A 13842-nucleotide genomic window follows, 5' to 3' on the forward strand; every position below is an offset into this window, starting at 1 on the left:
TGTTGCTCCAAAATCAAATATCTTCAGATAAAGGGAGAGTATGTTGCTCAGTCAGAAATATGTAGGTGCCAGGTTTGAGTTCTCTTCTGTATCTAGCATTTTCAGCATCTACTTTGTAACCTGAAGGGTTTTTTTTTTCTCTCTCTCTTTTCCATTTGTAGTTTAGAAAATAAACACCAGATGAGGAATCACTGTATCTGGGGAAGGGTACCAGGTGATTTCTCTTTGAAAAGCTTGTATTAGCCATGGACATGAACCTAGGATGCGACTGGACTGGGTGATCTCTGGTATGTACATGAGAGCTCAATGGACAAAAGAGGATAGGCAAGCAAGGAGGGACTGCCCATCTTCTTCACTCCTTTGACTCGGGGGAAGTGGACACTGTATCTGTGGATGGGAAAATGGAATTAAGAATGCCCTAAGAAGAATCATAACTACAAGACTCTCCTACTGTTTCCCTGTCACAAAAACACATTATTCATTCCAGAGGAATGCAAGCTGTTCCAAAAATTAACAGCCCTTTTCCAAATGCTCCTAGTGGCTTACAGTTTCTGCTGCAGTTGCTTTAGCATTTGCAGTTCTTGTTTTTGACGATGACTGAGCTCATGACTGGTTTCTCTGCCACTGCTACAGCTGGCGTCTTTGCCCTGGCACAGGGGCACTCACTGGTGCCCTTATCCCCTTGCTTATGATCTACTTCTCCTACTTATATTCTTGTTCTGCTGCTCTTGATTCTGGATGAGAGTTTTTCTACCATGTGGTCAGAGCATTTTTCAATGTCCTTAGGTAGCCCAGAATATCAATTATGACAATTATTTTTATCCCCAATCCAAAGTACACTTATTCCTTCAGGCTGATGATCCTCTAAATATTAGAACAGCTTCCTCTAGAGAGGGCCGTGAAGTACTTGAGTAACTTTTGGCATTTCTCATTGACTATTAACCATTCTGCCACAATAAGGAATATACCAGTACTTCTCTACCTTCCTTCCCATAACGCATCCTTTATTAACAAATCAATCACTCACCAAATGTTTATTGAGCATTGTGCTAAGTACTGGAGATAAAGTAGTGAATGAGACATAGAAGGCTCCTACCCTCACAGAGATTACAGTTTAGCAGAAGAACAAGCAAGTAATTACATAAAAGTGTAATAAGTCTTATGCAAATGAAAGCAGATTTGCAGTTGAATCTAACAACCTTTCTGCGGAAGTAACAGTAAATATGAAATATGAACGCATTTGCTAGGAGGAAAAGAAGTGGGGTAGGAGTGGAGATTGTTCCCAGAAGCATGTATAGAAGTCTAAGGGAAAGAGAGAACCTAGCAATTTTGCAAAGCTAAAAAAACAAAACAAAACAAAAAAAACACAGCTGGAATACAGAGTACAAAGGGGAGTGTGGTGCAAGAGCGATGGGATAGGTAAAAAAAAGTCTAGATGATGGACAACTTTGTAATCGAGTCTAGAAACTTTAGACTTTATGGGGCGGCGCGGGGTCAGCGGGCCCGGGCGGAGCAGGGCCCTGCGCGGCTGTGTCCGTGTTCCCCGGCGCCCGCCTCCTCACCATTGGCGACGCGAACGGCGAGATCCAGCGGCACGCGGAGCAGCAGGCGCTGCGCCTCGAGGTGCGCGCCGGCCCGGACGCGGCGGGAATCGCCCTCTACAGCCATGAAGATGTGTGTGTCTTTAAGTGCTCAGTGCCCCGAGAGACAGAGTGCAGCCGTGTGGGCAAGCAGTCCTTCATCATCACCCTGGGCTGCAACAGTGTCCTCATGCAGTTCGCCACACCCGACGATTTCTGTTCTTTCTACAACATCCTGAAAACCTGCCGGGGCCACACCCTGGAGCGGTCCGTGTTCAGCGAGCGGACGGAGGAGTCTTCTGCCGTGCAGTACTTCCAGTTTTATGGCTACCTGTCCCAGCAGCAGAACATGATGCAGGACTACGTGCGGACAGGCACCTACCAGCGCGCCATCCTGCAAAACCACACCGACTTCAAGGACAAGATCGTTCTTGATGTTGGCTGTGGCTCTGGGATCCTGTCGTTTTTTGCCGCCCAAGCTGGAGCACGGAAAATCTACGCGGTGGAGGCCAGCACCACGGCCCAGCACGCCGAGGTCTTGGTGAAGAGTAACAACCTGACGGACCACATCGTGGTCATCCCGGGCAAGGTGGAGGAGGTGTCACTCCCGGAGCAGGTGGACATCATCATCTCGGAGCCCATGGGCTACATGCTCTTCAACGAGCGCATGCTGGAGAGCTACCTCCACGCCAAGAAGTACCTGAAGCCCAGCGGAAACATGTTTCCTACCATTGGTGACGTCCACCTTGCACCCTTCACGGATGAACAGCTCTACATGGAGCAGTTCACCAAGGCCAACTTCTGGTACCAGCCATCGTTCCACAGAGTGGACCTGTCGGCCCTCCGAGGTGCCGCGGTGGATGAGTACTTCCGGCAGCCTGTGGTGGACACATTTGACATCCGGATCCTGATGGCCAAGTCTATCAAGTACACGGTGAACTTCTTAGAAGCCAAAGTTGGGAGTGGAAACATGGATGAGTCCAGCTTTGTGAGCAAATTTCATTGCCACTGATAATGTAATATTTTGCTTTGATTAATGTTCTTTCTTTTTGAGTGTATGCTGCGTCCCAATAACTGTTTCTTCAGCCCAGTCACTGATTTTTTTTTTCTTTTTCTGGATTCTGCTTCCAAACTAGGCATTGTGCTGTGTGCAAACCTAGAGAGAAAAGAAGGAGGAACCAATCCCTTGAGAGGTATGCTTCTGTCCGAAGACATGCTGAACATATTTGCCTTGCCAGATTCATTTTCTCCTGCCAGAAATTTTCAAACAGATGGTGGAGGAATTGGTGTTTGACCAAACAGTTGGGCAATCAACAATAGAAACTAATTGTCATAGAAATCTGCTAATGGTACCTATGCTGATACTTGCTGACAAAACATAAGTTTTTTGGTACTAGTATCAGGGATTCTCTTCAGGAAAAATAAGTTAAAAGAGCTAAGTAGTCGAGACCAGACTGGCCAACATGGTGAAACCCCGTCTCTACTAAAAAAATACAAAAATTAGCCGGTGTGGTGGCGCATGCCTGTAATCCCAGCTACTCGGGAGGGTGAGGCAGGAGAATCGCTTGAACCCGGAGGAAAAAAAAAAAGAGCTAATTAGGCAAATGTTTCTAGGAAATACTGACTCACTTCAGGAGGACATTATTTTAAATACAGCCCAGTGTGGGTACAGATAGCTTACCCTGTACCAGGGGGCTGGCATGACTGTCGATAGCATCTATGTGAAATAAAAACTGGCCTTAAACAGTTATTTTGTGGTCATTACACTGAGATCATTTTTACCTCTAAAGTCCTGGGTCCCTGGAATAACTCTGAATGACCAAACAAAAAAACCCCAAAGTGTCAAAATAGGAATTTTTCAAGTTAAATAATGTGCTGAGAACTACTGTCTTCCTTAACATTGATTGTCAGAATTTTGGATTTAGCCTGCAGTCAAGTTTAGTGGGTGTGTCCCTCCACTTAAATTCCAAGTGCCTATTTTCTTGTGAGTATGCAGTTGAATTGAGCTCAGGGAGTCAAAAAAAAAAAAAAAAAAAAAAAAAGGCAAAAACAAAAGCAACCAAGCTTCTGGTAGGGTTGGTAGCATTTCCAGAAGCTTCCACGATATGGCCATGAGATGAATCTTGGTTAACTCTGAAGACAAAGAGAAAAACTTCATTTGAGACTATTGTTTTTCAGATAAATAAAAGGCAAGGTTGCTGGGTGCTGCCCTTATAGAATTTTTTATTTAAACCTTGACTTGGTTTACAAAATAAAGTCCATCTGTGTACACTGAGGTAGCAGGAAGAGGGCAAAAGGAGACCTGTGTTTCTTGAGAGGGGTAAATACATAGAAAATCACGTTTTCCCTGCTGCCTCCTTGTGAAGAAAAACAGCTTTGAATGTATCAGCCTGTACATCTGGACTCTCCTGAAAGATTAACTAGAAAGTCGCCCTTCCCATTTCACTTTTGTGTCTCTAGATGTGACAAAGAAAACTCACTTATGCCTTATTTGTCACCTCAGACAGTTGACAGACACTTTGCCAATGTCAGATTATTTCAGTATCTCACTACTTGTGCAAACTGGATCAAGGAGGCATTTCAGAAGGCAGCAAAAGGGAGGCCTCTAATCTTTGCCTGAGTCCATTCTACAGCTGAATAGTTCATCTACCTAACAACCTACATTGTCTGTATGTAACTTTACCCCTTACATTAAGATGTGAACGTTCATGCAGCACTGCACTATAATTTGATTTCCATAGATAGTTAGAAATAGGTAAACCTTTTGTACTGACTGGTAAGTATTCATTATGTGCTTTATCAGAGTTATAATACTGTGTAACACAATTTAAAATGAAAAGAAGTATATGCACAATGAGAAAAGAAATATCCAAAACAAATGTTACTGTATTTGGTGCAAACATTATATACAGGTTATTTTTAAAATGCAACTTTGCTTGTAAAAAAAAAAAGAATATTAGCAAGTATTTTATTTTAATAATGGGGAATCTTAGAACAATTAATAGTGTATTACATTCTAACAGGATTTTTATAATGAGCAGCCTTTGTACTATGTCACCTTATAGCTTCCTTTTGAATAGCGGGATCAAAGCTAGTGTGTTATTTGTCCCTGGTGAATGTAGTAGAAATAGAATCTGTGATACAAATGTTAATAACTCAACAGGCATCCCATCTGTTACAAAATCCCTTTGTTTCTTGTCCACTTCTTAGAACTCTGCCACAGACCCATCAACTTCTTGTAAGTAGCAGAGCACTTTGCTGTGATTACAGTAGTTTAACAGCAGTGAAGCAGAGGGTATCTTTTTGTGTTTATTCCACCCCTTCTGGGCCTAAACAAAAGCACCTGGCTGTGCTAGTGAACAGAGAGTGCTGCTTACAGAGAGGGAGGAGCCCGAGGGAGTTACAGTGGTCCGGGAGACAATGGCATCAGGGACCTCTGCTGCTGCCTACAAATTCACATGCAGTATTGGCAATCTCAGGTCGGCTGTTGGTTTCACAGTAAGTAATGGCATGAGGGTGAAAGAGAGGAAGTGGCTGAGACTTGAGCTGGAATCGTAGGGCTTAAATAACTTAAAAACAGCCAGGATGCACAAAACACTTATGATTTTGCCTCAGGTTTGTTATCACATCCGTTTTCATGAGACTCACTAGTGAGATTCAGATCTTTCTTTGTGGGCAGCTGGTAGAGGTCTTATGAGCCCTAATTCCCCCAGTAATCTTAGAGGGGGATGTCTGGCCAACCCAGTGGAGAAACTTTGAGTGAACTACAAAAAATACAGCAGAGGAGGGAGAACTTTACTTGGCTGTCAGCTTTGCCACCTGTTTATTATAAATTGCTGACCATGTGGCCAAGAGCGTGAATTTTGTCATTAGCCAGACCTGGGTTCAAATCCTAACTTGGACACTTCCTCTTGGGCAATCTGCTTAACCTAAGTGTCACTTTTCTGATTAATATAAATCAATGTAAATCACCCTGGGATTGTTAGGATTAAACTAAAAAATTGTGAAAAACAGTCAGTAGACTAACACACACTAAGTGCCCAATAAATGGGTATTTTTTAATTATTATTATGAATGAAAATTATGTATCCCCTGTATCAACTGGGGTAAGCAGTATTACTCTAATTCAATATCTTGCTCTAGGAAACAGGAAATTTTTTTGAGAGTAGCATAAAGGGCAACATGCTGACCTGTCTTTACTGAGAGTTTGAAACCTCTAAGTGGAACACAAAGTGAAATAGTTTGCAGGGATTCCATAACACTGGTCAAGTGAGTGTTTTCAAAACACCTGGGAAGCTGTTTTTTTTTTTTTTTTTTGAGACAGAGTCTTGCTCTGCTGCCCAGGCTGGAGTGCAATGGTGCGATCTCTGCTCACTGCAACCTCTGCCTCCTGGGTTCAATCAATTGTCAGCATCCCAAGTAGCTGGGGTTACAGGTGCCCGTCACCACGCCCATCTAATTTTTTTTTTTTTTTTTTTGTATTTTTAGTACAGATGGGGTTTCACCATGTTGGCCAGGCTGGTCTGGAACTCCTGACCGCAGGCGATCCACCCACCTCGGCTTCCCAAAATGCTGGGCTTACCGGCGTGAGCCACTGCGCCTGGCCGGAAGCTTTCTAAAAATAAATATTCCTGAGACCTGCCTCCAGATGATCTAACACAAAATTAGACAAAGAATTTTGTCTAACAAAACTAGACTGGAGAACCACTGGTTGAGGGTATTTGTCCTGGGATTTCCAAAGATGTAGCAGGAAGGACAATAGGCCATGGTAAGAAACTTGATGCAAACCTAGAAGGCAGTAGTAAAGATGGCAGACAGTGGGTGGGAGGCTGGCAAGATTCTGGAAAGGAGAGGGATAGAAAACAGATAGTTAAGTGGTGATCTGCAAGTTAAGCAAGAAGGCAGTCAGCTAGCCTATTAAAGGTGTCAGGGATTCTGGAGAGTTGGCAGAGCAGGGTCAGCCAGACCCATCACAGGGCTACTGTAAACTGAGACTCATGAGATAAATTGTGCACATACTTCCGCCAGAAACTAAAGGCCCTTGTAGGATGACATTTTTGGGTCCTCCCATTCAGCCAGCCTGGCCTTAAAGGGCTACTGCTCCTTTATTAATGCTGGTCCTATATAGGTCCTAACACAGACAGAAAAAAACAACACTGCAGAAGATGAATCATGAGGGAAATCAATGATTTACCTTTTTTTTTTTTTTTTGGTTTAGGAGAAAGACTCTTTAAGCTCCCTTTACTTACACCTAAGACAATTGACTTTCCCCACATTCCCATTCCAATAGATAGAAATTGCCCTATGAAACTCCTCAGCATATCCACACTGTGAATTGCCCTTGAAAATTCTGCAGAGCCAAGTGCTAGGTTCAACAGTATCTATTCAATATTTAGAAGGTATTCACTGAATGGATCGTATATATTGAGGTGGTGCTTATTTCTTTGTACACTAGAGGCTATTTTGTGGGATACTTATGTTTTCTGCACAGTGCATAGTCAATAACTCATGCTGATTGACTGAGGCTAAGACTATATAGGTCCATCTGATTAACCATTTACAAAATTAATCAGTGCTTATTATCTTATATACACAACCTGAGCACGAGTCTTTGCTCAAGGCCTAACTTGGCCACTTAGTATCTGACTTTCACCATGTCATAGCTCTCTAATCCTAGCTTGAACAGCTGAACTACCAGGAAAATCCACTTTATTTTACATATGAGTGTTAACATTTGAAGGTACATGTGTTATGAAGCTCAAAGTTTCCATTACAGTGGGTTGCGTCAAAATTGTTTCATGCACTAAGGGACCCCACAGTTTCCAGTTCTCTCCATCTTCATCACCATCACCCTAGTGTAAGCCATGATCTCTCACCTCAACTACAATAGCCACCCAACTGGTCACTTCACATGTATTTATGCCCCCTCCCCAAATCTGACATTCACATTCCAGGCAAAGTCATCTTTTCTAAATGCAGATCTGATCATGTCAACCTACTTTCCCTCCTTCCAGATGCTGTGCTAAAAGCTTTAAAAGGTTCCAATTAGTATTCAAGGACAAAACTTACTATGACTTTCAATGCTCAGCAGGGTCTGTCCTCTGCCTACCTGCATCCCAAATGCCGTCATGAACTGTAATTTTCCTCACTCTCTGAGCATCAGCCACATGTAAGGTTTTAGTTCCTGCTAACTGTGGCCATAACTTAGGGTGCAGATACAGATTCATGCTCATTCCCAGCACAGGGCATTTACACATGATATTCTTTATGTCTTTCATTTTTATCAGTTACCACATTTTGTTGATATATGGTTATTCTTATGATAATATAGATGACATCTGTGCTCCCCACTAGAATACAAGCTTCACAAAATTAGACACTGTTTTTGTACCTCTAGGGCCTAGCACAGTGCCTGGTACATAATAGACAGTCAACAATACTTGTTAAATAAATTAATTAAGACTGTATACAATCACCACACATTTTCTTGTTAATCTTCTTCCTCCAACTTCCTGCAACTTCAATACGTAATTAAGCATCCAGTATTCTCAAGCAGGTTAGACTACACCCTTGTATGGCATATCCTCTGTGGGCATCATTCTATGTTCCAGAGCTCCCTGCCCCCGAATGAGAATGTACCTACTCAGTGTCCTATTTCCTTAATACTTTAGTCTTGAAGCATTAGAATAACTCATCAAGAATAACACTTAACTTTCAATCCTAAACAAAAAGAACAAAGCTGGAGGCATCACATTACCTGATTTCAAATTATACTACAAGTCTACAATAACCAAAACAGCATGGTACTGGTATAAAAGTAGACATGTATAGTAATGAAACAGAATAGAGAATGCAGAAATAAAGCCACATACCTACAACCAACTGATCTTTGACAAAGTCAACAAAAACAAGCAATAGGGAACAGACTCTCTATTGAATAAATGATGCTGGGAAAACTGGCTTAACCATATGCAGAAGAATGAAACTGGACCCCTACCTTTCACCATATACAAAAATTAAGTCAGGACCCATCAGTGTGCTGTATTCAGGAAACCCATCTCACGTGCAGAGACACACATAGACTCAAAATAAAGGGATGGAGGAAGATCTATCAAGCAACTGGAAATCAAAAAAAGGCAGGGGTTGCAATCCTAGTCTCTGATAAAATAGACTTTAAACCAACAAAGATCAAAAGAGACAAAGAAGGCCATTACATAATGGTAAAGGGATCAATTCAACAAGAAGAGCTAACTATCCTAAATATATATGCACCCAACACAGGAGCACCCAGATTCATAAAGCAAGTCCTCAGTGACCTACAAGGGGACTTAAACTCCCACACAATAATAATGGGAGATTTTAACACCCCACTGTCAGCATTAGACAGATCAACGAGACAGAAAGTTAACAAGGATATCCAGGAATTGAACTCAGCTCTACATAAAGTGGACCTAATAGACATCTACAGAACTCTCCACCCCAAGTCAACAGAATATACATTTTTTTCAGCACCACACCACACCTATTCCAAAATTGACCACATAGTTGGAAGTAAAGCTCTCCTCAGCAAATGTAAAAGAACAGAAATTATAACAAACTGTCTCTCAGACCACAGTGCAATCAAACTAGAACTCAGGATTAAGAAACTCGCTCAAAACCGTTCATCTACATGGAAACTGAACAACCTGCTCCTGAATGACTATTGGGTACATAATGAAATGAAGGCAGAAATAAAGATGTTCTTTGAAACCAACGAGAACAAAGACACAACATACCAGAATCTCTGGGACACGTTCAAAGCAGTGTGTAGAGTGAAATTTATAGCACTAAATGCCCACAAGAGAAAGCAGGAAAGATCCAAAATTGACACCCTAACATCACAATGAAAAGAACTAGAAAAGCAAGAGCAAACACATTCAAAAGCTAGCAGAAGGCTAGAAATAACTAAAATCAGAGCAGAACTGAAGGAAATAGAGACACAAAAAACCCTTCAAAAAATTAATGAATCCAGGAGCTGGTTTTTTGAAAAGATCAACAAAATTGATGGACCGCTAGCAAGACTAATAAAGAAGAAAAGAGAGAAGAATCAAATAGATGCAATAAAAAACGAAAAAGGGGATATCACCACCGATCCCACAGAAATACAATCTACCATCAGAGAATACTACAAACACCTCTATGCAAATAAACTAGAAAATCTAGAAGAAATGGATAAATTCCTCGACAAATACACCCTCCCAAGACTAAACCAGGAAGAAGTTGAATCTGTGAATAGACCAATAACAGGTTTTGAAATTGTGGCAATAATCAATAGCTTACCAACCAAAAAGAGTCCAGGACCTGATGGATTCACAGCTGAATTCTACCAGAGGTACAAGGAGGAACTGGTACCATTCCTTCTGAAACTATTCCAATCGATAGAAAAAGAGGGAATCCTCCCTAACACATTTTACGAAGCCAGCATCGTCCTGATACCAAAACCTGGCAGAGACTTAACCAAAAAAGAGAATTTCAGACCAATATCCTTGATGAACATTGATGCAAAAATCCTCAATAAAATACTGGCAAACCGAATCCAGCAGCACATCAAAAAGCTTATCCACCATGATCAAGTGGGCTTCATCCCTGGGATGCAAGGCTGGTTCAACATACGCAAACCAATAAATGTAATCCAGCATATAAACAGAACCAAAGACAAAAACCACATGATTATCTCAATAGATGCAGAAAAGGCCTTTGACAAAATTCAACAACCCTTCATGCTAAAAACTCTCAATAAATTAGGTATTGATGGGACGTATCTCAAAATAATAACAGCTATCTACGACAAACCCACAGCCAATATCATACTGAATGGGCAAAAACTGGAAGCATTCCCTCTGAAAACCGGCACAAGACAGGGATGCCCTCTCTCACCGCTCCTATTTAACATAGTGCTGGAAGTTCTGGCCAGAGCAATCAGGCAGGAAAAGGAAATAAAGGGTATTCAATTAGGAAAAGAGGAAGTCAAATTGTCCCTGTTTGCAGATGACATGATTGTATATCTAGAAAACCCCATTGTCTCAGCCCCAAATCTCCTTAAGCTGATTAGCAACTTCAGCAAAGTCTCAGGATACAAAATTAATGTACAAAAATCACAAGTATTCTTGTACACCAATAACAGACAAACAGAGAGCCAAATCATGAGTGAACTCCCATTCAAAATTGCTTCAAAGAGAATAAAATACCTAGGAATCCAACTTACAAGGGATGTGAAGGACCTCTTCAAGGAGAACTACAAACCACTGCTCAATGAAATAAAAGAGGATACAAACAAATGGAAGAACATTCCATGCTCATGGGTTGGAAGAATCAATATCGTGAAAATGGCCATACTGCCCAAGGTAATTTATAGATTCAATGTCATCCCCATCAAGCTACCAATGACTTTCTTCACAGAATTGGAAAAAACTACTTTAAAGTTCATATGGAACCAAAAAAGAGCCCGCATCGCCAAGTCAATCCTAAGCCAAAAGAACAAAGCTGGAGGCATCACTCTACCTGACTTTAAACTCTACTACAAGGCTACAGTAACCAAAACAGCATGGTACTGGTACCACAACAGAGACATAGATCAATGGAACAGAACAGAGCCCTCAGAAATGATGCCGCATAGCTACAACTATCTGATCTTTGACAAACCTGACAAAAACAAGAAATGGGGAAAGGATTCCCTATTTAATAAATGGTGCTGGGAAAACTGGCTAGCCATATGTAGAAAGCTGCAACTGGATCCCTTCCTTACACCTTATACAAAAATTAATTCAAGATGGATTAAAGACTTATATGTTAGACCTAAAACCATTAAAATCCTACAAGAAAACCTAGGCAATACCATTCAGGACATAGGCGTGGGCAAGGACTTCATGTCTAAAACACCAAAAGCAATGGCAACAAAAGCCAAAATCGACAAATGGGATCTCATTAAACTAAAGAGCTTCTGCACAGCAAAAGAAACTATCATCAGAGTGAACAGGCAACCTACAGAATGGGAGAAAATTTTTGCAACCTACCCATCTGACAAAGGGCTAATATCCAGAATCTACAATGAACTCAAACAAATTTACAAGAAAAAAACAAACAACCCCATCAAAAAGTGGGCAGAGGACATGAACAGACACTTCTCAAAAGAAGACATTTATGCAGCCAAAAAACACATGAAGAAATGCTCATCATCACTGGCCATCAAAGAAATGCAAATCAAAACCACGGTGAGATACCATCTCACACCAGTTAGAATGGCCATCATTAAAAAATCAGGAAACAACAGGTGCTGGAGAGGATGTGGAGAAATAGGAACACTTTTACACTGTTGGTGGGACTGTAAACTAGTTCAACCATTGTGGAAGTCAGTGTGGCGATTCCTCAGGGATCTCGAACTAGAAATACCATTTGACCCAGCCATCCCATTACTGGGTATATACCCAAAGGACTATAAATCATGCTGCTATAAAGACACATGCACACGTATGTTTATTGCGGCACTATTCACAATAGCAAAGAGTTGGAACCAACCCAAATGTCCAACAACGATAGACTGGATTAAGAAAATGTGGCACATATACACCATGGAATACTATGCAGCCATAAAAAATGATGAGTTCGTGTCCTTTGTAGGGACATGGATGAAACTGGAAAACATCATTCTCAGTAAACTATCGCAAGGACAAAAAACCAAACACCGCATGTTCTCACTCATAGGTGGGAATTGAACAATGAGAACTCATGGACACAGGAAGGGGAACATCACACTCCGGGGACTGTTGTGGGGTGGGGGGAGGGGGGAGGGACAGCATTAGGAGATACACCTAATGCTAAATGACGAGTTAATGGGTACAGGAAATCAACATGGCACATGGATACATATGTAACAAACCTGCACATTGTGCACATGTACCCTAAAACCCTAAAGTATAATAAAAAATAAAAAATAAAAATAAAAAATAAATAATTCCAATCCTTATGAAATGTAGCTACAAAAAAAAAAAAAAAAATTAAGTCAAGATGGATTAAAGAAGACTTAAATGTAAGATCTCAAACTATAAAAATCCCAGAAGAAAACCTAGGAAATACTCTTCTGGACATCTGCCTAGGCAAATAATTAATGACTAAAACCTCAAAAGCACAGGCAAGAAAATCAGAAATAGACAATTGTCACTCTGTGTTGTTGATTATCTGCTTATAAGGGCCAGGGCAATAACTCAGTCACTGCTATATCCCCAGCACCTAATAAAGAGTAGTTTCTTCATTAAGGCATGTTGAATGAGTGATTGAAGGGAGAGTCCTTGTAAGTAGCTCTGGTCTAACAATGGAACCTTCTTTCCCAAAAGACAATCGCCTTTACCTTCTAGCTTTATTGCGGTATAATCGATGACTAAAAATTGTATATATCTAAGGTGTCCAACATAATTTCATATATGTATACATTGTGAAATGATTGCCACAATCAACTTAGTTTACATATCCATCACTTCACGTAGTTACCACCTTTGTGTGTGTGTGTGTGTGTGTGTGTCTGATGAGAACACTTAAGGTCTACTCTTAGCAAATATCAGGTACACTGTACAGTATTACTAACTATAGTCACCATACTATACTTTTGGTCTCCAGAACTTATTTATCTCATAATTTAAAGTTTGTAGCCTTTGACCAACTTCTCCCTATATCCCCACCCTGATCCCTTCTGCTCTGTTTCTGAGTTTGACTTTTTCAGATTCCACATATAAGTGAAGTAATGTGGTATTTGTTTTTCTGTGTCTAGCTTATTTCATTAGCATAATGTTTTTCAGGTTAATTCACGCTGTTACATATGGCAGGATTCCTTCCTTTACGAGGCTCAATAATGTTTAATTTTCTTTATCAATTCCTCTGTTGATGGACACTTAGCTTGATTCCATATCTTGGCTATGGTGAACAATGCTGCGATGAACACAGGAGTTCAGACATCTCTTTGAGATACTGATTTTGTATCCTTTGGATGTACACCCAGAAGTGAGATTGCTGGATCATATGGTAGTTCTATTTTTAATTTTTTTGATGAACCTCCATACTGTCAGTGCCTGTCTACATTCCCATGAACATTGTACAAGGGTTCCAATTTCTTCACATTCTTTCCAGCCCCCGTTATCTTTTTACTTTTTGATAATAGCCATTTTAACAGGTGTCAGATGATATCTTATGGTTTTGATTTGCATTTCTCTGATGATTAATGATGTCGAGAATT

At 40.9% G+C, this 13842-nt stretch overlaps 1 protein-coding gene across 1 annotated transcript; it reads left to right on the forward strand.

The window, feature by feature from the left end:
• The first annotated feature begins 593 nt into the window (after nt 1–593).
• Nucleotides 594–2592, forward strand: LOC129475360 (histone-arginine methyltransferase CARM1-like). Its single transcript, XM_055267446.1, has 3 exons — nt 594–668; nt 787–903; nt 1474–2592. The coding sequence occupies exons 1-3, from the start codon at nt 594–596 to the stop codon at nt 2590–2592; spliced, it is 1311 nt and encodes a 436-aa protein (XP_055123421.1).
• Nucleotides 2593–13842: the final 11250 nt, after the last annotated feature.

This window comes from Symphalangus syndactylus, chromosome X (assembly GCF_028878055.3).
Source record: "Symphalangus syndactylus isolate Jambi chromosome X, NHGRI_mSymSyn1-v2.1_pri, whole genome shotgun sequence".
NCBI classification, from domain to species: Eukaryota; Metazoa; Chordata; class Mammalia; order Primates; family Hylobatidae; genus Symphalangus; species Symphalangus syndactylus.

Coding starts and splice junctions, on each gene's coding strand:
- LOC129475360 (XM_055267446.1), top strand. CDS start 594: ATGACTGAGCTCATGACTGGTTTCTCTGCCACTGCTACAGCTGGCGTC. Junction 669..786: donor TGGCACAGGGGCACTCACTG/GTGCCCTTATCC, acceptor CAATGTCCTTAG/GTAGCCCAGAATATCAATTA. Junction 904..1,473: donor CCTCTAGAGAGGGCCGTGAA/GTACTTGAGTAA, acceptor TAGAAACTTTAG/ACTTTATGGGGCGGCGCGGG.